The sequence below is a fragment of the Taurulus bubalis genome, assembly GCF_910589615.1.
Source record: "Taurulus bubalis genome assembly, chromosome: 12".
Classification (NCBI taxonomy): Eukaryota; Metazoa; Chordata; class Actinopteri; order Perciformes; family Cottidae; genus Taurulus; species Taurulus bubalis.
In genome coordinates, this window is record NC_136600.1 from 21,111,684 (window position 1) to 21,134,246 (window position 22,563).

The following is a 22,563-nucleotide window of genomic DNA, read 5'->3' on the forward strand; positions in this document are numbered from 1 at the left end:
GATAGCAACATAAACCCCAGAGCCCTAGAGGAACCCAAACAATGCAACACGGACATGCATTACAGTATACAGTATAAAGCAGGAAGTTAATATTTATCAATCTAGCAGCCCATATTTCAAATCCAAAGACAAAGTGCATTAATTATGATGCAGATTCAGTTAGGGGGAAATGATTAGTGTGTGTTGGAACAATGCATGATGATGATGATATATATGATTATTTCATTTGCTCACATCAAAATGTTTGATAACAAATGCTTCACTGTGTATTTTCATTGAATTGAGCAGAAGGTTTTGAAACCAAACCTCACATTCCTCAACTTTTAGCTCATGCTGTGTCGAGTTTATTTCGGAGAAAGAATTGTCTTCTGTTCCTGTGGTATATATAATGAGGTTGATTTTATTCAGCTTAATATTCATTTAAACTAAACACATGGTTTGTGTCAGTATGAATACATTTTCCTCCCCTTGAACGTCAGATCCGCTTTCCAGCGAGACAAAAGAGAAAGCAAGAGATTGTAATTTAAGGCCCAGCATGCCGTTCACCACGACTGACATTTCTTTTTTAATTGACCCCGGGTCAAATAGGGACTGGGATAATATTTTGTTAAATTATTCTCATTTCCCTATGAATCGCATTTCCATATATCTCCACTTCATGCCTTATTTATTATCTCCTTACAATTACCATGCAAACGATGTCTTAACTGTCACCCTTTTCTCCCTATGAACAGTTTAGTAAATATCAAACCATATTTATTATTAATAAACCCACAGCTGAAAACCCCCTTTTTATTCATAAATTATTCAAACACTCAAAAGCTCGGGGAGTATGGACGCCCTCCATTTGATGCCACGGAGGCCAGTGTAATTAGGACTATTGGCCCAAACTGATGCTGGTGCATGTATCATCTGCTTTGCCCTCATCTATCTGTCCATCTGTGTGAGCCATGGGAGATCCTACATTTCAATCACAGCATCGTGCCCGGTGACAGGCTTTGCACAATGGCTGCTGATTTTATTATCACAGCACAACTGGTGGAGGCACCCTGCTGTTTTACTGCTCACCCGAGCCCCCGTCGTCAGTCACTCATTGATGGTTTTAGACATGCACGCTGTGGCCTACAAACAAACACACACACACACACACACACACACACACACACACACACACACACACACACTCAAGAAAAAGCGCATCTTCTTTTCATCACTCTCTATCTCTCTCATTCAAGTGCCAACTCTCAACCTAAATCGCACCCTGACATATGTTAAAAAACAACAAACAAGAATCTATTCCTGCACACACACACACACACACACACACATTCAGACACGTTCATTTACCCATGTGCTCACTCACACTAACCTGGGTTGGCTTCCCAGCTGTGCAAGCTGTTTCTTCCATCAACATGTGTTTACTGGCAGGGGACCCTTATGTTTGCATTACAGGGAGGCAATAAACAGGAAGGCCAGCCCCAGGGTTTGAACACTACTGTTTGGGTGTGGGGGGAGGGGGGAGGGACCCCTCATGGGGAGTGAGCCCTCATCACCAGCCTTTAATTAAATGCAGCACGAAATGTCAAAAAGAAAGACTCTTATTTTTGTAGATGATGTTTTCTGAAATCCACACATGGTGAAGTCCTCAGTGTCCAAATCTACACTCTTTGATGAATTTTTCACAGTCTTATGGAGCACTAACCACCTGGCTGGGCTATCAGGGAACATGTGTGCCGGGTTTTGCGTGTGTGTGTGTGTGTGTGTGTGTGTGTGTGTGTGTGTGTGTGTGTGTGTGAAGGGGGAGGGAGGTGTTAACTTTAAATTAAGTCATTGCTTGGTGCAATACACACACAAGTGAAAGACTGATTAACCAGATGACTGCAAGGCCTATTATTTTGGTTAATCAATAGAACCTTGAATAACAAATGAACAACATCAAAGAACAAGCCTATAAACAGCCACGGGCAAGTGATAGACTGCACTGATTTCATCTCTTTATAAAAGCCTTAGCTTTTGTTGAAATATGATAATGATTCTGTTCTCTGCTCATTTTAGCGCCCACTCTATGACAATCAGCATGAGCTCATTTGAGATCAAACTGCACCTGGAACAAGCATGTTTTGAGTCAACTTCAAAGATTATAATTAGCAAGAAATACTCAATACGCTTCTGGATTTACACTACATACACTCTTATTAAAACATTTTTGTTTGTGAGTGAACTGAAAGTGCCATACATAGTTAGGCTAAATACCATGAGCTGTTCTGGTGGAAGCTGAGTAATGAAAAGACATCAGCAAATGTAGTTAATGTTGACAGTTTCATTGGTTTAATCTAATTCTGAGTGTTTTAGAGTCAGTTAATGGTAAAACATCAGGGTCATCTTTCAACAGTTAAATTTCCTTTAATTTAGAAATTTAACAATTGTTGACAAAAGCAAAGGGTTGTTCTCGAAGTTTATACAAAACAAGTTATGCAAGTTAATATTTCTTAAAGCTTCAACTCATATGTTAAGACAACACGATTACATCACAAAGCTGCAATTATAAAGAGAAACTAAGATAGATGGATTTGTGTTAACGATGAAACATTTTGAAAATGAATTATATTGATGCTCTCACAATTCTGGAACAGTCATATTACATTACATGATCTGGAGTAACATTTTGAAAAGAGAGAGAGAGACAGTGCATTTGATTGTAAAAACATGGACCACATTGCCTGTCCATCTGTATATGATTGATGTCTCCATGAGAGCTACTCCACCCAAAAATGTTCGGGTAGTCGTTTAACTCAGAATAAGTGTTTTAAACACCCTCCCCGTTACGCGCGCTCAGCCAATAACGGGGCCCCGGAGGCGGGGGCCGCTGGAGCCCCCTTTGGCAAGCATCTGAAGCAGAGGGGCTCCTCCGACTCAGCTCCTGCCAGATCTAGTGTAGCATACCCCCCTTTACCAGATGACTGTCAGTGCGTATTTCCTATTGGCAAGAGTGAGTGAGAAGTAAACCGGGGAGACCGACAGGGGAAGAGTGTGTGAGAGAGAACCAGAGAGTGTGTTACAGAGTGAGAGACTCCAGCGGAGGAGGCGAGAGGCAACTTCACTGGGGTTCATCACTACGCACTGTCGAGGAGAGATCGCTTCCGAGCGCAGCAGGCTCGCGCAGGTTACCAAGTGGACAGCGAACTGGAGCTTGAAAGCCCGCGATTCCCCACCGATGGACTGTTAGAGCGCAGTGAGGGGAAGCAGCTGTGGACAAGGGGACGGACACGGGAGAAGAAGCTGGCGCGGTGGGGAAAGTTACCAACTTCGGGAAATGCTTTGTTAACTGAGTTTACAAACTGTTCGGACCAGTCACAGTCATTTCTTTCCCAACTGGATGCTATTATAGACCGATCCCAGTGCACTTGTCCGCCCGGTTGTACCCCGGTGCCGCGGAGTGGACCAGTCGCTATACGGAGCGAGAGCATCCTTCCATGCAACACAATCAGCGGCAGGAGCAACTACAATGACGGCGTTATACCTTCTTTTTTGCTTCATGGTCACAGGTAAGACATGCTTTTTGTTTGTTATCCTTTAGGATGTAGGTCTTAGCAGATGGAGATGCTATAGACCGCGCTCCACGCTGGCGCGCTGCGTCAATAAGCCATCCAGTGCGCCGCCACAGAGGGGTTTCTGATATGCTGCAGTGCTGCAATTCACTGCTGTTAATTGCCGGTAAATGTTTAATTAGTTTTGAAAGAGTGGTTATAACTGGAGGTTTCATTGTCTGCAAGCCGACCCGGAGCACCGGGGATTGGCACTGCGTAATTCCGGGGTGGCTGTGATTGTGATTGTTCTGGTTCACATTTCGGATTTGAGAAGGACACTTTCTGTTTTAGTGGATCGGCATGTGGTGGCGGCGCACGGGCGGAAAGTTGAACTTAAAACCCCTTTTCACCAAGAGGATTCCTTCCTCCGGACTGCAACGTGGTTGCACGCGTGTGAGCATTCACAATACATTACATCGTCACCTCGTGTTTCAGAATGAGGATGAAATGCTGGGGCATGTGAGCAGGTGAGGATGAGGACAAGTAAAGCGCTGCGGGATGAGACCGAGCCGAGCTCCGCATTCCCCTTTTCCCCACAGAAATAGTAAGTCAGTGGTCCCCAGATTGAAACAAAAAAAGAAAGCCAAGAACATGTTTAGCCCGATGAAACGATGTGGATATGACTGGGCTGTCGTGGTGGGGTCTGAAGGGTTTCTCCCTGAGTTGTAATCCATCACAATCGTAGTCATGAGCGGTGCGTAAACAGATGAAAGGGTACTTGGTCTATCGTGGGCAGCGCAGTCTCGCGGGTATATGTGTTTGTGTTGGAGCAAGGCAGACAGAGGAAGCAAGAAAGGGAGAGAGAGACAGAGTGAACGTAGGGGAGACACGGAGATGAGCAGCATTTGTTTTTCGGGAGGCAGGCAGAGACATAACGCACCTGTCTGCCTCCCAACATCACCACCACCTCCTGCTGCGTTTTGTTTGCAGAATCCAGAAGCCTCCAGTGATGATTCAGTTTGTTTATGGATCCTTATAACAAAACAATATATATATATATATATATATATATATATATATATATATATATATATATATATATATATATATATATATATATATATATATATACTAAAATTACCCAGCATCACATATAAATCAGAATATGAGTGTTTTCTGAAAAACAATTTGAATTAGTGTTTAATTTGATAAATGTCGTGCTTATAATGGTAGTTTTTCCAACTTATTAAAGTGATCATATAATAGAGTTAACATATTGAGAATTTAAAGTCCATAATCTCCCAGTATAACCAAGCTCCACTCTGAGCAGCTGGTCAAATGTATTAATGTTGTGCTGTAAATGTCCCAATGCAATCAACACTGAGCAACTGTTGACTTATCAGCTTTTTTTAATTATTTTTTTTAGAGCTGTTGATGAACTATAGTTTATGTATTAACACGTTGAGAGAACATTCTGATATTAGAAAAACACACATCTTCTGTGGAAGGGTCAAAGGATGGAACTGTGAAATCTCATTTTGTTTTGTTTTTTAAGTGTCTGTCTGAGACAGAGGCAGCAAATAGTTTCCAGACTGAGTCACATGCGGTTCTCATCTTTCAAGATCACAAATGGCAAAAGAGTACTTAAGATCCATTTGTTGTGAGCATATCTTTACCGCCAGCCCCGGTTCCGCATGGTTTTGTCATTATTTAATGCTCGGGGGGAGGGACATGACACCAGTAGACCTCTGCTCCCTGACAGACTAGCAACAGCTGGATGAGAAGGGGCGGAAGCCAGACAGTGGCATATTTCCCCCCCAAACCCCAATACACACACACACACACACACACACACACACACACACACACACACACACACACACACACACACACACACACACACACACACACAAATAATGAAATGGTAACAGCTGCCCTAATTAGAACCTAAGAGACCCCAGACCTCATTTATTGAGCCCCTCTTCCACAGTCAAAATGTGGCCACGGCACATGACTTCACTTTGAAATGTGCGTATGGCATATAGCATACATTTGTATATATGTAGCCTTGTACAACACAGATAATTTACTTCCTCAGAAAGTCCCCCGGAGCTCTCAGAGGAATTGGCTTCCACACCGCATCAGTATTCTGAGTAATCTTCAGTGAGCTCTCCTTTGGAACCTTTTGCTTTGGGTCGCCTGCGTCTCATCGGGCCAAGTTCAAAGGCTGTGAGCCGAGATTACAAGTTTCTTTCCCTTCCTCTTAAGTCGCATCGCCACTCATGTCTCACTATAGAGTAACGGCGTGGAAATTTTCCACCTGGCTTCTTCTCACAACTCTTTTGCCGAGCTGCGGAATGTGTGACTATGGGACAGGAGGACATGGGAGCGTATCTGCGTAATGGGCTGCAGGCGAATGGCAGACTTTCACCGATGGTTGAAAGCCTGTTCACACACATATTTAATGCGAGCACACAGACCGACACACACAGAGAACTGATATCTTGCCGGGGAAGTGTAAGCCCTCTGCATGCCCTCTCCTCTTCACCCCATCACCCTGCCCTTTCCCTTTAACAAAGATCTGTCTTGTCCTCATGGCCCATGGCGGTTGATTTCAGGGAAATGTGCATATTCTATGAACTGCCGCTCTTTGAATTCTTGTGAAATGAGTCAGGATCGGGAAGACTGAAGCAGAGTTTGAGATCGTGGGGAAGGGGAGGGGAGTCTGGATGCAGGGATAAGACTCGTATGTGTCACCAGTGTCGCGATGATTAAGCTGACAAGCAGCGGGGAAACACTGAGGAAGACTGCTGAGCATCGTTAACCTTTTCTCCATCTTGTTACTCTTCTCTCTCTCTCCCTGTCACACAAACATACTCCATCCCTCGAATCTTCCCTTTTACTTTCCCGTTCCTCTCCCTCTATCAATTTCAATCCTCTGTGATACAAAGACATTGAGGATAGGTGGAGAAAAGTTTGACGACGAGAGCCCCAGCCAGCCGATGAGGAGTGTTAGATACGAGGTGCACAATAGTGCAGACGCAGCAGAATCCGAACACAGCTGAGTGTTGCACAGAAGTGTCTTGCATTATTTAAGAGACTAGTCATGGCAAAGATATGGATGAATTTTGGCCTACTTTGATTTCCTGTCTATGTGAGCTCTGCGTAACGGGTTTGTATTGAACATTCTATCTGAATGGTCTAGATTCGCTTGTGGCGACAATTCAAACGTAGAGATCTGTATGCATTCGTTGAAGCTGAATCTTAATCTATATCCAAGATATCGCAGTTCTCCGGAGATTTTTAACCAAACTGAAAAAACTGTTTGAATGTGTCTTGTACAAAGCCTCTAGATTCGCACAGACGCACACAGAGGCACGCACAAACAGACCGACCGTAATGAATGATCAAGATCCTAAACAATGGCCTGCTGTTTCTTCTCATCCTGGAGACGTGTCTTGCACACATGCCATTGTCTCGCTGCCCTTCTTCAAGAACTGATAAATATCCTCCCATTCCCCCTCCCCACACACGCACTTGCTACGTGTACGGAAGGAGAAACTGGGATGAGAAAGGAAACAATGGAGCTTCATAATGTTGCCTGTCTCTAATCAGCTTTGCCATGCGGGTAAACACAGATAAAGAACTTGGCAGTGTGTCCCGAGGCTTTGTTATCAGCGGTTAGCAACTTAACTGGATGTGTGTGTATGCTGGTATAGCTTAACACAGGAAGGCAAAGGTAGCAAACTGTGGATGACACTTGGCCTCTTAGTATTATTTTTACCTCTACCCGCCCATCCTCTTTTTGTCCCTCGCTTTCTCCTCGTGTCTGTGTCTGCACATCCTCACCTTGTCTTCCTCTGGGGCGGTTGGAGGATCCGGTAGGAAATGACAGGGAATGGGACAATGGAGGGGCCGTGTCAGCTTCCTGCTGTTGCCTGGAGTCTTCTCCCCACTACAGCACTTCAGGCTGTATCATCAGCACACAGACGAGTGGGGGACAGCACACACTTGTTTATTTTTCTGTACAAACACAGTAATGGAAAGAATAGAGAGAAAGAGAGAGGGAGAAACAGGGATTATGTGCATGCCATTAAAACAGCCCCCCAAGAGAAGCAGTCACGTTTATACAGTTACAGCTTGCATTGCAGTTATCTCCCCCTTAAAATGCGAGTGTCAGTTCCTTCTCGAGAGATGTATCACCATTTCAAGAGACCCTATGCCCAGAAACCAACATGCAACAGAAAAATTGCAGACTTACTAGAACACACATTCATTCTTATTTTCCAATCAATTCCTCCCCTGCCAGACAAGAATTTCATATCTCCTGCTGAGACACAGAAACCAACAGCAAATTGAAATGTATCTTCTGCGTAGCAGCAATATCTGTTCCTGTGTTATCTTCCTTAACCTTATATTATAGATAGCTCTGTTGGAGAAGGCGCTCAGGAAAAAGACTAGTTCAGTTAGGAATACCATCAGACGACATTCCCTTAACACTGGATTGTGATTTATCGGACTCCTATTTGTACTCTCCTTATATGAAATGTGAATTTTGTGGTCCCTTGAATAGGAGATGTGAGATATTTAGCCGGGTGTAGCAGGGCTTGTGGCATGTGCACATCATCCAGAAATGACTCACGAAGAGGAACTCACGGAAGCAACATCCTTAACACACACACACACACACACACACACACACACACACACACACACACACACACACACACACACACACACACACACACACACACACACACAGAGGTCAAGGGCACACTGTGGGGCAGAGGATGATAAGCTGAGATGAGTGTTTGGCATCTTCAGGGCTGTGTGCCCTTTCTGGAGCGATTAGTCAAAGTCCAACTGTCTAATTAATGATGCTCCAGCAATCAGGACATGTCATCCATCTCCTTAACCAACTAGTAAAAACACATTCAAGGGAACAAGAGCTTGCCTGCCTGCTGCTCACTTTACTAGTTATAGAAGCAATATACTTGTGGGTCTAAGCACTGCAACTATACTACAACCCCCATGCCCCCCGCCCACCTTCTTATTCTTCTTTTCATCTCTCCTTCCTGACAGTTCAACCCAGGGCTAATATTGTGTTAGTGACTCAACCATTAACCAAAATAGTGGGTTGTCTGTGGCTCAGGCTCTTCTTTCTCTGCACAATGAAATACTGAAGTGTTGTTGTAGGAGGCTGGGTGAAGGGTTGGCCAAACGTCTTTCATTTCCCATTTTTCCCATTTCGGACAGGGCTGAGAAACTCGCCCCGGGAGGTCTGTTAGAGAAGGCAGCCAATTGTGCTATCAGCTGAGGGGTGTCAGTCAGAGCTTATCGATCAAGCTTTTAACTGCGGCTCCCTCAATGGCAAAACATGTTAATGTTATTGAGCCGTGAGGAACGGTGAGGTGCGTGGGTGGTGGAGGTGGGTGGCGGTTGCACCGGGAGGAGTAAGGTGTGTCTCTCTCTCCTGCTGTCTGTTTGGCCAAAGAAAGGCGATGCAGTAGCAGCAACGGGCTCAGCGTGAGAATGGGGGGGAAGGAAAGAAAAGGAAAGAAAGAAAGAAAGGCGAAGGCAGAGGGGTCAAAGGGATTTACTGCCAGGAGCCGAGCATTTCAGGTAATGGATATGCTTGTGTTGGTGTAAACCATACCTGCTGTTTTTCTTCCAGCGTGGCGGAGGTTCAAAAAACAAAAAACAACAAAGGTTTTCCTGACTCCAGGTCTGAGGGGGATTAATAGAAAGTTGATACTTCAGTACCTCGGGCTAAACATTAGATCTCGGGTGTACACGTGGACATGTAGAAAGTGTGTGTGTGGCTGAGGTGAAGAAGCTGTATATGGGAGGCTTTTCTGCCACATTCCTGTGAAGCTGCAGCATGGAGGGCAAGAACACATGGCTAAGTGCCTCCCAAGCTGGCTGAGGTGAACCTAACACCCCTCCTGGAGGAAGCAGCCCGACCATTGTTCCAGCACATTGCACCCGTCTGACTGAGGCATCCTACTGCTGTGCAGATCCCAGGGGGCTGGAAAGAGAACGAGGCAGTGGAGGAGAGGGACTGATTGTTCCCTGCTCAGACTATCCACAGATGGGGCTACGGCACAGGAGGCTGGCTGTTTGCTTTAGAAAGTCCCAGGCGTTTGCTTTGCAGTTGAGGTGTATAGAAGGCTCTGGGGGAAAGAGGAGAGGAGAGTGCCAGTGGAGACAACAGCAGGGGAAGGGAAGGAGAGAGTAGAGCAGAGAGAAAGAGAGAAAGAGAAATAAAAGGGTAGTAAAAAGGACCTTGCCTAATATGATGTCGGTGTGAATATAGTGTCAGTGCCAACAGGGGAAGACAGACGATGCAGCCAAACAATCATAGCGTAGTTGGGCGAGAGAGTGCTCAAGTCCTCCTCTGTTTCCAAACAGAGACATATAGAGCTGGAGATATGGAGAGGGGAGGGAGAGCAGAGAGAGTAAGCAAAGCAGGAGGAAAAAAGGAAGGGATGAGATGGAGGGAACCCAGGCTGCATCCATCATGTGGTTTGGTGCAGAAGCCATTTGTACCTATTGTTCTCCATAATTTGTTTTCTCGGAGCCTGCAACGGGTGGGGGTGAAGGGGAGATACTAAGCCGCGGCAGCCATTTATTTTTGTGCTAATTACATAAGTGAGACAGCATAATTAGACATATAGCTAAATAGACAATAGGCTGAGAGAGATGCACAGAGGGAGATAGACAGGGAGGTGTAGATGAATTCAAATAGATGAGAGGCAGTGCCCTCTCTATTTCACATTGAAGAGTGCAAGGGAACGCGTCGAAAGAAGTAAAAGGGATGGAGAAGGATAAAGGGAAAGGGAGAGTAAAGAACATGGGCCGATGGAAGGGATAAAAGATAAGAGAGGAGGAGAGAAAAGCCCTCTTCACAGGCTGCACTTTGAGGTGCGGCCCAATGCTGCTGGAATAGTCACCTCATTTAATACACCTGCTCAGCAGGAGGGGATAGAGGGATATACGGAGATGTTGTGAAGAAAAGGGCAAAAGAGAAGAGAGGAAAGACGAGACAGATCTCATCTCTGCTTCTTTAGATCAAAGGCAGGGAGTGTCTACAGAAAGCTGTTTGTTGTGGCTTGTTTGGGAGGGTCTCTGTCTGTGTTAGGTCAGGGTTTGACCTGGCCTGCTATTTTGTTCAGGCGGTGTTACACATCAGCACAGCCACATGCCAAACCCTCCCTTGAAGGTATCACAGGCTACAGGGCGCGGGACAATTTTCTCGAGAGAGCTGGCGAGATGCAAGAAAGCCGACAAGACGATAGGTTGTCCTGTAAGAGAGGGAGAGAAGTTGACAGTGTGCTAAAACCATTGTACATCTTTCCAACTAACTGAAGAGGACCATGTTCTGGGGGAGCAGATTGCTGCGTTGCTCCACGTTCTGTGTGCGCTAATGCAGTTGTGCATCTGCTCAGGTTCACATGTAGGCGGTGCGTAGGTGTGTTGAGCACTTCTGTCAAGGCTGTAATACAGGGAAGATAAATAGACCGTTAATGAAGCCACTCAATCACAAGGCAGTTAAAACAGCTGACCAAAGAGTGAGGAGCAGTCAGGTCTGATTGGAGGCCTATTGAGAGAAGCTCTTGAGCCGTCACACTTTAGATTATCCATTCACTGCACTATAGACCTCTGGCCTAACGACTCTTCTTTCTCTAAACAGTCCTCTGACACACTACAGTATAGCTCCAGTCAACTCCCTGATTGTGCTGGGGAGTTCTTTAAAAGCCAATTTAAACTCAGTCCTTTGTCTAACTCCCCAGGAACTCAAGCTGGGACATATTGTGTTGGCTGTGTGTGTGTGTGTGTGTGTGTGTGTGTGTGTGTGTGTGTGTGTGTGTGTTTTATTGGGCCAAGGCTGGGGCTACGTTTTATGTGAGCTGTCTTTTGAGCATGTGGTCTTTTGTTAAAAGGAACTGAACAACTCTCAAAACTTGCACAGACTAGTTTTTTGGGTGAAAGAGAGGGTGCATGAGAGAAATCAATGGCCCAATTCAACCCATTACAGCCATGACTGTTGCTGTAATGGTGTGGAAATGGACAGTGGTCATGTGGATCCCTTTTATACCTCCAGGCTCCGGTCACAAACGAAGCCTCCGATTCATTTCCTCCCAGCTTTGATTAAAAAAAAAGAAAAAAAGTACTCTGAGGGTTTCAAAGACTCTCACATGATCGGAACGGGAGAAGAGATCCTTCCGTTTTGTGAAGCGGATGAAACCGCCATTCTGCCAGTTCTGCCGAGGGACAAACACAACACTGGGCTGCAATTTTCCTCAGTCAAATAATGACTCCTCTAGTCCTCTCTCCTTCTAGGCTTGGCCTCTTTGATCCCAGGTAATGTGTTAACAAGCAACGGGTTCATGGAATACCCATAACATCAGAATGTGTATTTGCGCTGAGGTGTCAGAGTGTGTGTGTGTGTGTTTGCACACATGTGGCTTCTTGTGTGTTTTCACACCAATTAATGAATTGTTTCATATGCCTGCTGAGGTGGCGATGGCCTGTCTCTCGCAGGGCATTGCTTTTTTTTCTCTCTCTCCTGTGTCAGTCTCCACTCTTGATGTGCCGAGACCCTTTCTCTCACGCTAACGCATTAGTGGGACCGGTCTAATTAGTGCCTGTGGTTCTATATAGGGGACCCCGGAAAACCACAGCGCCATTGTGAGTTGGCCTTATCAGGGAACCACTCAAAGACGGAGGACCCACTGAACCAGTCGGAAAGGTCAAATTAGTATCTTGGTTAATTGGGATAGGAGTTTTAAAAAAAATTACATTTTGTTTTTTTCCAAATAGTGGCCACTGAGGTTCAGCTCCCCTCCGTTTAGCTCGCTCACTCTCCAGTAGCACTCCCTCCCGGGGGCGATGCAGAAAAATGATTTTGCTCTCCTTCATCCCTCTCCCTCACTCTAGATAATTCAATCTGTTCAATATCAAATAATCTCTCCATATTTTTCAGCCTATTTTAACGTTATAGCTCAAACAGCTACCTCTGGGGGATGAGCCTCGTTCCACCTTGTTAAAAAAAAAAAGCAGAGGAGGAGCAGGATGGAGAAAGGGAGAGGTAGCCCAGGAAAAAGGGATGGCAAATAGCTCTCAGAGGAGCGCTTTTAAAAGTCTCTGTTCGGCGTTCTCGTAGGCCATATGTGAAACAGGGGCCACATAGATTGAAGGAGAAAAGAATAGAAAGGATAGAGAGATACAGGAAGCGAAAGGAAGACAGAGACCATCAACTAGAAGGGAGGAGGGTGGAGGTGAGGTGAGTTGTGGTACTTAAGGTCTTGGGCTCTAACTTGTGTCCCACAGCACTTAACATGCCCCTAGCCATCTCTCCTGGCAGTTAATTAGAATCCAATAAGGTTGCCGCCTGTTGGTCATTGTTCCTCCAGTGTGTTTACCCTTTCCAGAGGCTCCATTCGCTGCTTAATCTGCCGAGAAGCTGAATGTCAATAGGTCAGGCCAAGACTCCTGAGTCTTGAGAGAGAGGGAGAGACAGGGCGAAGGGGGAAGGAGAGAGGAGAGAGGATCAGGGGGATGAAGGAAAGGGGTCATTCCTCCCTCTCGCTCTCCTCTCAATATTTTCCTGTAACGTTCCATTCTCGTTGTTGTTTTTCTCCCCCTTCCCTCCCTCTTGCGTCTCCTCTCCTCTTCTTTTCTTCTCACTTCTAATCCGTCCTCTTGATTGTTCTAAGCTGCTTTCAGCCAGCCCCTGGGAGGGTGGGGGGTTTTGGAGTCTGTTTTAATTAAGATTTAAAAGACGACTCCCTCAAGAAGGGAGATTTGAGAGCGGGATGGACTGAGCAGAGTAAATGACTGAAGGTAGGACAGATTGTAGAGAGGGTTTTAACAATTATCAGCAATCAGTAAACGGAGAAAGTTAAAAAATCTGTTGTTTAAAAAAAGGAGCACAAACCCACACATTCGCACAATCACAGCCAGATTCGGAGGCATCCGCGTGGCTAAGCCAAATGGGATTTTTTTTTCTCCATTTGTAATCAAGCGGCACAATCTATATAGATCTCAACTTCCTGTGATTCATACCATATCCTGTGAGGGTGATATGGGATCAGCGGTAGCCAGCAGGGAGGTTGAGGGGGTTATCTCCACACTCTGTCTAATGATCGATCATCTCACCAGATGGGCTGAAGAGCCTGTAACGCTCCACTTGTTTATCACAGCCCCAAACCTGAGGCCTCTCCGCTAGATGTGACCTGCAAAGAAAGTCTTGTTTTTACAGACACAAAGATAGAACGCACGAAAGACGGAAAAGAGCTCAAGACATGTTGCAGAAGTTGAAAGTTGTTATCTTTGGAGTGTGACCAGACACGTGGATATACGCTGCAGTCAATCCCCTGTGTAATGTGTTCTGTTTGGGTGGTAATGTCACCATTGTGGAAGCGCTAGACCTTCTCTTAATTAACAGTCTTATCGCACCAGGGCAAAGGAGATTTCTCTGTAAAAGTCTGGCCATCAAAGATACAGGTCCAATGTACAGCTTTACTCGCCGTTGAAGACTAAGTGTGTGTCCCTCTGTGTGTGTCACCGCGCAACATGAGAAAAAGGGCACGTGCTACTGTTTGGCAAAACAGTCACATAGCACACATCTGCCCCTACGGCAAAGTGAACATTCTTCATCCAGAGTAAAGCGCCAAAGAAAACACACCCCAAATCACAGCGTGCACAATGAAGTGTTTAAATTCATCAAGCCCCCCCAGACTTTTGGTGCAGCCGGTAAGGTGTTAAAGGCCGGGCGAGGGTCGAGAGCCCAACCCACGGCATTCTCTGCCATGACACATCGCAACACACAGCCGCCATATGTCCAGGGACTCACAGTCAATGAGCCAACCCACCCAGCATGACAAAGACCCATTCACACCCAGTTGACTCTGAGGTAATCTGTAATGCCATGGTATGATTAGGACAGAATGCAGCACAGGTCCAACCGGTGGCCGTTTGAGAAAAACAATAGGCTAGAACGTATGGAGTAAGTAAAAAGAGGTGTTATGGAAAATGATGCGTGGACAAAGAACTCAATAAAGCATTTTGAGCGGATAAACGCGAGCATGCTCCTGCCCTCAGCTTGCTGCAGCTCCATAGCATGCCTCCATCAAAGCCCCTTGAGATTCTCCCAGCACACTCTGCCTCCGTCACTCACAACTCTGTTAATAAGGCCAGCAGTAAACGCCAGGAAAGATATGCAGGGATGAAAGATCCTTCTCTCATGTTCTCGCTTTGAAAATGTGTTTCAGGGTGTAGGGGTGGGGGGGGGAGGGGAGGGGAGCGCAACTTTATAGAGCAATGCTACAATAACAACAACAATAAACCCGTCCGCTTATAAAATAATATTTTGTGTCCCATATCCTGTTATGTTGCAGCTCTAGGGTCTTTTGGCAGAAATGAAGAAGAAGAAAAAGCCCCCACCTCCACTAAGCTGAAGGTATAGAAGAAGCCCATGCCAAAGAATAAAGTGTGTGTAGCTCCTGGGGGAGGCATATATCACACATATATTCTTTCACTGCAGCGATTAATATCCGGGAAAAAAAAGGTCAAACTTGACTTGAAACGGTCCAGTATATCACAGTTACATTCGGAGGCTGCATTTCATACATCAATCCCTGCTGTGATGTCTCATCAGCCTGGTCACACAGGAGAGACCCACACTGCAGATTATCAAAGATTGATGGGTGTCCTAGTTAAAGACAGGGGGAGGAAGAGAGACGACTGGTTAGAGAAGGGAACTTTGCGTTACCCTTTGCCTTTTCAACCGTGGGCCCTGTGGCCTTTTACAGCCCAATGCAAACGCGATCACTGTCGTTGGCAAATGTTATGCCAGTCTTCACTCCTGCGTGACCTGAAGACCTGACCCTTAAGATATACGGGGAGAGATGCAAATGCAGGCTTTCGATGCCGCTGCTCTCAGACAAGACAACGCCGGCTGACTCAGGAAGCTGAAGACGGAGGGCTAAGCCTTCCAATCTCCCCCCCCATCCGCCCTCTTCCTCATCCTCCCCTGTAACAGAAGACAAAACAAACTGACAGAACAAACAGGCAGATTACCCTAAATCCTTTTTTCTCTAACACACAACCTAACCATCTCTTATATCCACTGTTCCGCCGTCATCCTACCCGTTTCTTGTTCAGAGTGCTTGCTTAATAATTAATTGATTAATTAGTTCGCTCATTAATCATTTATTCATTAATCATGGCCTGATTTTTCTAGAGGAAGCGGCGCAATCTGAAAAAACCCTGACTTCACATTTCACTCTAATTATGCTCCTTTACTAATCAACGCTTAAGAAATGGAGTTTCAGGAAATTAGTTTCCCTCTTCCCTTCTTTTTCTCAACACAAAGCAGGATGTATTGAGGTCAGCAGGTAACATTGTCCGCCTCCCTTTCTTGTGTTGTGGAAGCTCCTAGTCATCAATAATTTTTTAAAAAAATGATTCAAGTTACAGGCAATCTGATGAACAGAATAAAAATGTGTTGTTAAATTAAAACTCGCCTTTTCTCCACCTCGAGATGAAAAGGGAAGAGAAATTCTGGTCACACACTAACCATAGACATTGATTAATAAATGGCAATTTGAAAGCCGTTTGTAAGAAGAGAGAGGCGGCAGCGTTGTGAATCACGCACTTATTGTTTTCACTGGATCCATGGCTCTCCTGGGAGAGGAGGTAATTTGTTTAATCGCCAGGAGTTATGTTCTCTGGACAGAGAGATGGGAAGATAGGATAGTTCCGAAATATCTACTGCAATGTGGAGAAGGAGAAGAGAAACATTTGAAACAAGTTTAATTAGGAGTGTTTTTGAGCCTTTGTGCTCTGTTTGGATGCAGAGTTCACAACACAGTTCAGCTGCTTCCTCTGAAGGGCCTCTTGTCAGCTGCTGACAAAAAAGAATTATGCATCAAATTAAAGCGAGCTCCAGTGAAATGGAGGCAAGTCGGGCATTAACCTCTAAGCTTTAAAAAGCACACATATTAAGCAACACTAATGAGACTCTCATTGAGCTCGCTGTGTTTTATATTCTGACTCACGCAGAAGCACAGCTTTGACTTCAATGTGCCATCGCTGCTTCTGAATGAGCTTGTCTCTCTTGTTCATCTCACCAGCAGCAAACTCTGCAGAAGTGAACAATAGCGTAGATGGCCCTTTTACTCTAATGAGATGCATACATTTACAACATTACCACCCTCATTAAAAAATAATAATAATAAAGGGGGGAGAAAAGTATTAATTATGAAACGCACTACTTCCTATCGTGAAGAGCCAAGGGGGTCTCCACTGGGCTCAATTAGGAAGAGTAGGCCGCAAATCCCTAGACTAAATTAATTGACACCCCAGGGCTTTAGGCCCAGAGTCCCAGTACAGAATCTATGTAGAGAATTCCTTTGTTTTCCTTTCCATCGCCTTTTAGAAAAAGCAAGAGATGGAGGCAATTTTAACACGATCTCTTCATTGTTTTATTGATTTCTAATCTATTATTTATTTATATTTGTTTTGTTTACTTGTCATGTCGGCAGCTCGGATATGAAAAGATTGGCTTTTTTTTAAAACACATTTATTCTCGCCCCATCTTTGACAAGCCTCTCCGTCACATGTTGTGCACCTTTGCAGTTTTATCCACCATGTCAGCTGTTGTGCACACACTAAACCAGGGCTTTTGCAAACAGCACTAGAAGTTAATGATTTAAAAGCACAGTAAATTATACTGAAAGCCTTTCCATCCAAACACTGGGGAAAGAGGAGGAGGGAGCCGGAGAGAGAAATTGGGAACACAGACAGCGAGAAAGAGAGAGAGAGAAGTAAAGGGGACAGAAAAGGGCTGGAACTGTGACACAGATCCAGCCAGCAGCTGTCTTGCAGTGGAAACACCAGGGGGTAAGCAGGAATGACACAAAATGACAAGACTAGCTCAATCAACATCTTGTCAACACTGCTGGCTGATGTGTACAGACAATTTCATACCGCCACCACTGGCTCCCTCCCCTTTTCTCTCCTTTTTTATATGGCTTTTTATTTCCTGTCCCCCTGCCAGCCAGCCAGTCACTTGCTATCTGTCTACACGGAGTCAGCTCTCAGCTCTTTGGCTGTTGGCTTCAGAAAAGCTGTGCAAGAATTATTCTCAGAGAGATGCTTCTGCCCACTTGTAACCCTAAAGACATGCGAGGGTGTGTGTGCGACAAGTGTGAAAAGACAGTATACAAATTAGTGTATTTATGGCACATTGTCGGGGCACTGCAGCACAGTGAGCAGCACAGTGATCAGCGCGGTCCATTCACACACACTCTCACACACACCGACTATGTCACATCAGCACTCCTGGTCTGCCCCCCCGCAGCCTCCTCCTTTTTCCCCTCCCTTTTTCCCCTTCTTGTATGCATACCACTCTATTACTCTATCCACTGCATCTGCTCTAGCAGGTACCCGGGGAGAAACTCTGCCGCTGCTCGCCCATGCGATCAGCCTCACTGCTGCTCTGATGTGTGCTGTGCCCTATTCCAGCAGAGAAAAACCTCGTGGTGACAGCCTCTGAGACAGACTGATTACAGCGTTCCATCAATCGCCTCTCATGGCCCACTCCTTTGCAATTGGAAGCTGACAGGAGCCCACTTTTTCCATTTTTACCTCACCTCAGTTTTTGCGGTCTTTCCAACATGTAGTGGCTCTTTTTTGTTGTTGTTCCCTCGCCTTCTATGCTTTCTTGAGTGTTGTGTTGCCACGCTGACACAAACCCCTGTGATTTTCACACCGGGGGATGCAGAGAGCGGGAGAAAGGGACAGGGGCTACACAGGATAGAAGAGAGGACGATGTGGGGCGAGGGAGATGCTGGCGAGAGATGACAACTGACACGGAAAAGCAGAGTGGTGGCAGAAAGAGCCATGGAGAAAGCAAATCAACAATTAGTAACACCTTACATAACTCTCAAAGGGGGCCTGCTAGACATTGATTTCAGGGATCATGGCTCACTGACTGCAGACGAATGAGTGATAAACAGATGAATGAGAGGATGGAGCTGGATTGTAGTGGAATGGGAGAAAATGCCCTGGGTGGGGGTATAAGCAGAGCGGCAGGGGGGGCTGGGTAGTTAATGTCTAAGAAGGGTCTAGGTCTGAGCCAAGATTTTCACAATGGAATAAAGGCTGAAAGGGGAGGCTAGGAGGATTAAACTTCAGCAAAACAGCTCTTAAAAAGCTGTTAGACGGCAATTTGGGCACAAAAAAATGCCGAATGGGAAAGAGATAGTGAGAGTGGGTGGGTGAGAGTGCAGATGGAATGCCACGTGATTGACAAAAGGATTGAAGAGAGGCCGGGACACACTGACGTATGAGAGAGGAGGCCATCTGCAGAGACACGGGCTGAACGAGTTTGCAGCGGTCCACGTCGAAAGTAAAACACAGAGGTTCCTCACACATGCACTGCTTGTGTTGGATGCCACACTGCCACGCGTTGGTGGGTGGTATCTGTTATTAGTCCCCTTCAAGCCCTCAGAAGTTCTGTAGGAGTCATGGTAATGAGCTTAGTAGCCAGATCAAACATGAGAGGGGTGCAGGGTCCCCTTTGGGACATACTCTTTGGTTCAGCTACATCAGCACTACTATCTGTTTGTGTGACACACACACACACACACACACACACACACACACACACACACACACACACACACACACACACACACACACAGGAAGGGTAAGACAAAAGAGCCTGACTCAAAACAAAGGGATAATAATTCCACACAGAGAGAAATGGAGCTTGCATTTTCCAGCCCGATTTAGAAGCCTTATCTAGACAAGGCACAATGGATGGCATTTGGGGAAAGGGGTTGTTTATTCCAAGCGTGACACTTTTTTGCCAATTGCCTTGTTTTGTACTGGGCTTTTTTTATGGGACTGTTTCCCCCTCGCCTCATTTTCTCCTCTCTGACTCTTATTGTGGAAACCAGCTGGCTGCAGGATTCTACCTCCACCACAGGCGGGAAAAGCGCAAGTAGATATCAGACGCTATTTTTTAACATTTTGAATTATTGCTGTGCACAGAGCAAATTGTCCAGTCAAGTTGAGAGCACTTTTATTTATAGACCCCACAGGACTGGATGTTGCACTCTTTTCACTGGATTGGAATGAGGACATGGAATAAAATCAGGACTAAAATAGGGTCTCTCTGCGAACGCAGCTCGGAGCCTCTTAGAGTGAACGAACATGTAGTTGAGTGTCATTGTAACAACACGCAGAAATGGACATGTGCATCGCCTGAGCGGTTCCAAGCAAGAGAGTCTGACATTATTTGATGTTTTATTTGAAGGACCTGATTTTTGTGAAGATTTTTTCTTTTTTTTCCAGATTATGAAATTGGCAATAGAGATTATGACTGTGGTGACTTGGTAGTAAATGCACTGTAGTGTGTGTTAGAGCCCCATTTTATCTAAAGGTCATCTTCAGTGCCATTATCTTTCTCAGTCTTTAGCATCATGGATGGCACTTAAACATACACATTCTCAGTGTACACACACACACACACACACACACACAGTGACGAGTTCAATCTAATTCTATCAAGGCAGATGTCCAGTGGTGGACGGATCATTGCGAACATCTGTCCATCTCTTCCTGATCCTTCATGATGTGAATGTATCCGTATCAGCACAGATGAGGAGAGAGAGAGAGTGCAGGCAGTGCCAGGGTCGACGCAAAGCTCTTTAATAGGTTGTGCCCAAGTCGGAGAGGCTGTTTTGCACTTAACTGTAACCCATGTGACAGAGACAGCAAAGTCACTGTGTCAAAGTAACTGCTAAATGTGCCCTCCAGTGCCTGACATGTCGCTTTCCCTATTAACACTGCCCCACCCTCCACCCGCCACACTCATTCACACATTCACACTTTCAAATAGGCACACACACACACACACACACACACACAGGCAAAACATACATTGCACATTTTTAGACACATACACACACACACACACACATACTGAGCCCACACAGTCGGGCAGAGATGCACACACACATAAACTTAGCCCCATGTGCATCCAGCAGCGTGAAATGATATTCCATTTTGAGAAATCCGGATTAAAATATATCAGGCCAAATGTGTTTTGACCTTGTTACTGGGGAATGGAAAAGAACGTACACACTCACTCACTCTCACACAAACACACACACATACAGACACACACACACACACACACACACACACACACACACACACACACACACACACACACACACACACACACACAGCAAAGGTAAGAAACAGAGGGAATGTTACACATTTTTGTGATGAGGTCTAAAATTGAACTGCATTTAAAGTAACATTAATAAGCACACCGCATGTGGTACAACTAATCTACCCTGCACATATTTACCTGCGTAACATTCAAGAGGACATGGTAAATAAACTCACATCTACTGCAGAAATGTTAGGATTTCAAGGGGGATTCACATCCTTCTTTTCCAATGTGATTCAATCACAGCCAACAGACAGGCTCCTCATTTTGAGTGTGTTGAAAACACTGAAAGCGATGGCGTTGCAGTGTGTTTGTGCACACACACACACACACACGTGTGTTTGTGGCACTGCAGCGCATTGAGAACAAGCCTCCTCACACCCACAGCTCTCTACTTCTTCTCACTGCCTCTCTTCCACCGTTTCTTTGTCTGCTTCTGTTCCTCCCTCTCTCCCCGTCAGAAATGGATTCATGTAATTAAGCTGCTAATACACCGTCAAAGAATTGTCTAATTCAGCAAGGAGGAATTAAAGGAATCTGGCATGAGTCATTAGCCATTCGAGATGTTCTGTTGAGCATTTTCAATAAGGGATCTGGAGAGCAATGAATCACTCACATGGTGTGAAGACATTCGCTACAGCACATATTCTGTAGTCTATATTTGTAAGCCTGCATTTGTATGTGTGTGTGCGTGTGACGTTAATTGCCATATGTGAGCGTGAGAAATTGTATGTGGGTGAGGTAAAGAGAAACAATGCAGTGCATGTAATTCATCCAAACAATCACCCAATGTAGGGAACGATTACTTATTGTAAACATTTAGATACTCCGAGGCAAGATACTTATTTGCAATCAATGTTTGTCCTCTTGCGAGTACAAAGAGGAACATCTCTCACGCGCTCTGCAAGGGGAGGCGTATGAAAATGTTCAATAGCTCATAAAAGGCAGAATGTTAGGGACAGGTAGGCAGACTGTGAAAAACAGCATTTTTGAAGGTGTGATGGGAAAATGCCAGCCCTTGCTAAATGCCTAATAGCCTCAGCTAGAACATGTTTCACTTCTCATTGACACTCTCAAATTGGCCTCCTTTGATCCACAGTGCGTGACACACATACACCCTACCTGTTTTAGACGCTTGGTAAATGATGAACAAGGAGACATTATTGGTGAACTCACATGAATTGTTTTGAGGTCTTTCTTTCTGTTTAGCTATCTATTAACATCTCGTTTGGCCCAGATGGAGAGAAAGAAAGAATGGGCGCATGTGAAAAGGTTTTTTTTTCGAGGCCGTCGCTGAGAAGCCTAGTTGTATGAGCCATGGAGAACTCACGTTCCTGATGAACTCACTGTTTGGCGGCTTTAATTGTGCTTTTGGGTGACAGAGGCAGAGGGGGGAGCGAAGGCAGAGAGAGGGGAGGCGAAGGGTGGGTTTCAGCCCATGGTGCACCCCGAGATGAAGTGGATAATTGAGTGCGGAATAAACACTGCCAAGAACCTCAGAAGCCCCCCTTTCAAAAAAAGAAAGAAAAACTAGAGAGAATGAACCGAGAAAGTGGGGGAAAGAGACTGGGAAAGAGAAAAGGGGTGAGAGAGAGAGAAAATCCCGGCTACCCTCTGGGGGGAAAAGCTGCTATTGAAAAGCTATTAAACTTGCATTTAGCAGGATTGATTGGAAATGAAGAGGCCTATTAAAAGAGAGGGACAAGGGGACAATAGCGCGTCTCTGGCCGCCGTATGTTGCCCTCCTTTCAGCAGCTTTCTTTACTTGGGGGGGGGGGGGGG

At 45.4% G+C, this 22,563-nt stretch overlaps 1 protein-coding gene across 1 annotated transcript in view; it reads left to right on the plus strand.

Annotated features, from left to right (window-relative positions):
- Positions 1–3,505: 3,505 nt before the first annotated feature.
- kirrel3l (kirre like nephrin family adhesion molecule 3, like) overlaps positions 3,506–22,563 on the plus strand; it is a gene marked incomplete at both ends in the record, with an annotated part of 30,236 nt that continues 11,178 nt past the window's right edge. The window contains one exon of the mRNA XM_079226979.1: positions 3,506–3,545. Coding sequence (XP_079083105.1) covers positions 3,506–3,545 — 40 coding nt within the window. The remainder of the gene's footprint in view (positions 3,546–22,563) is intronic.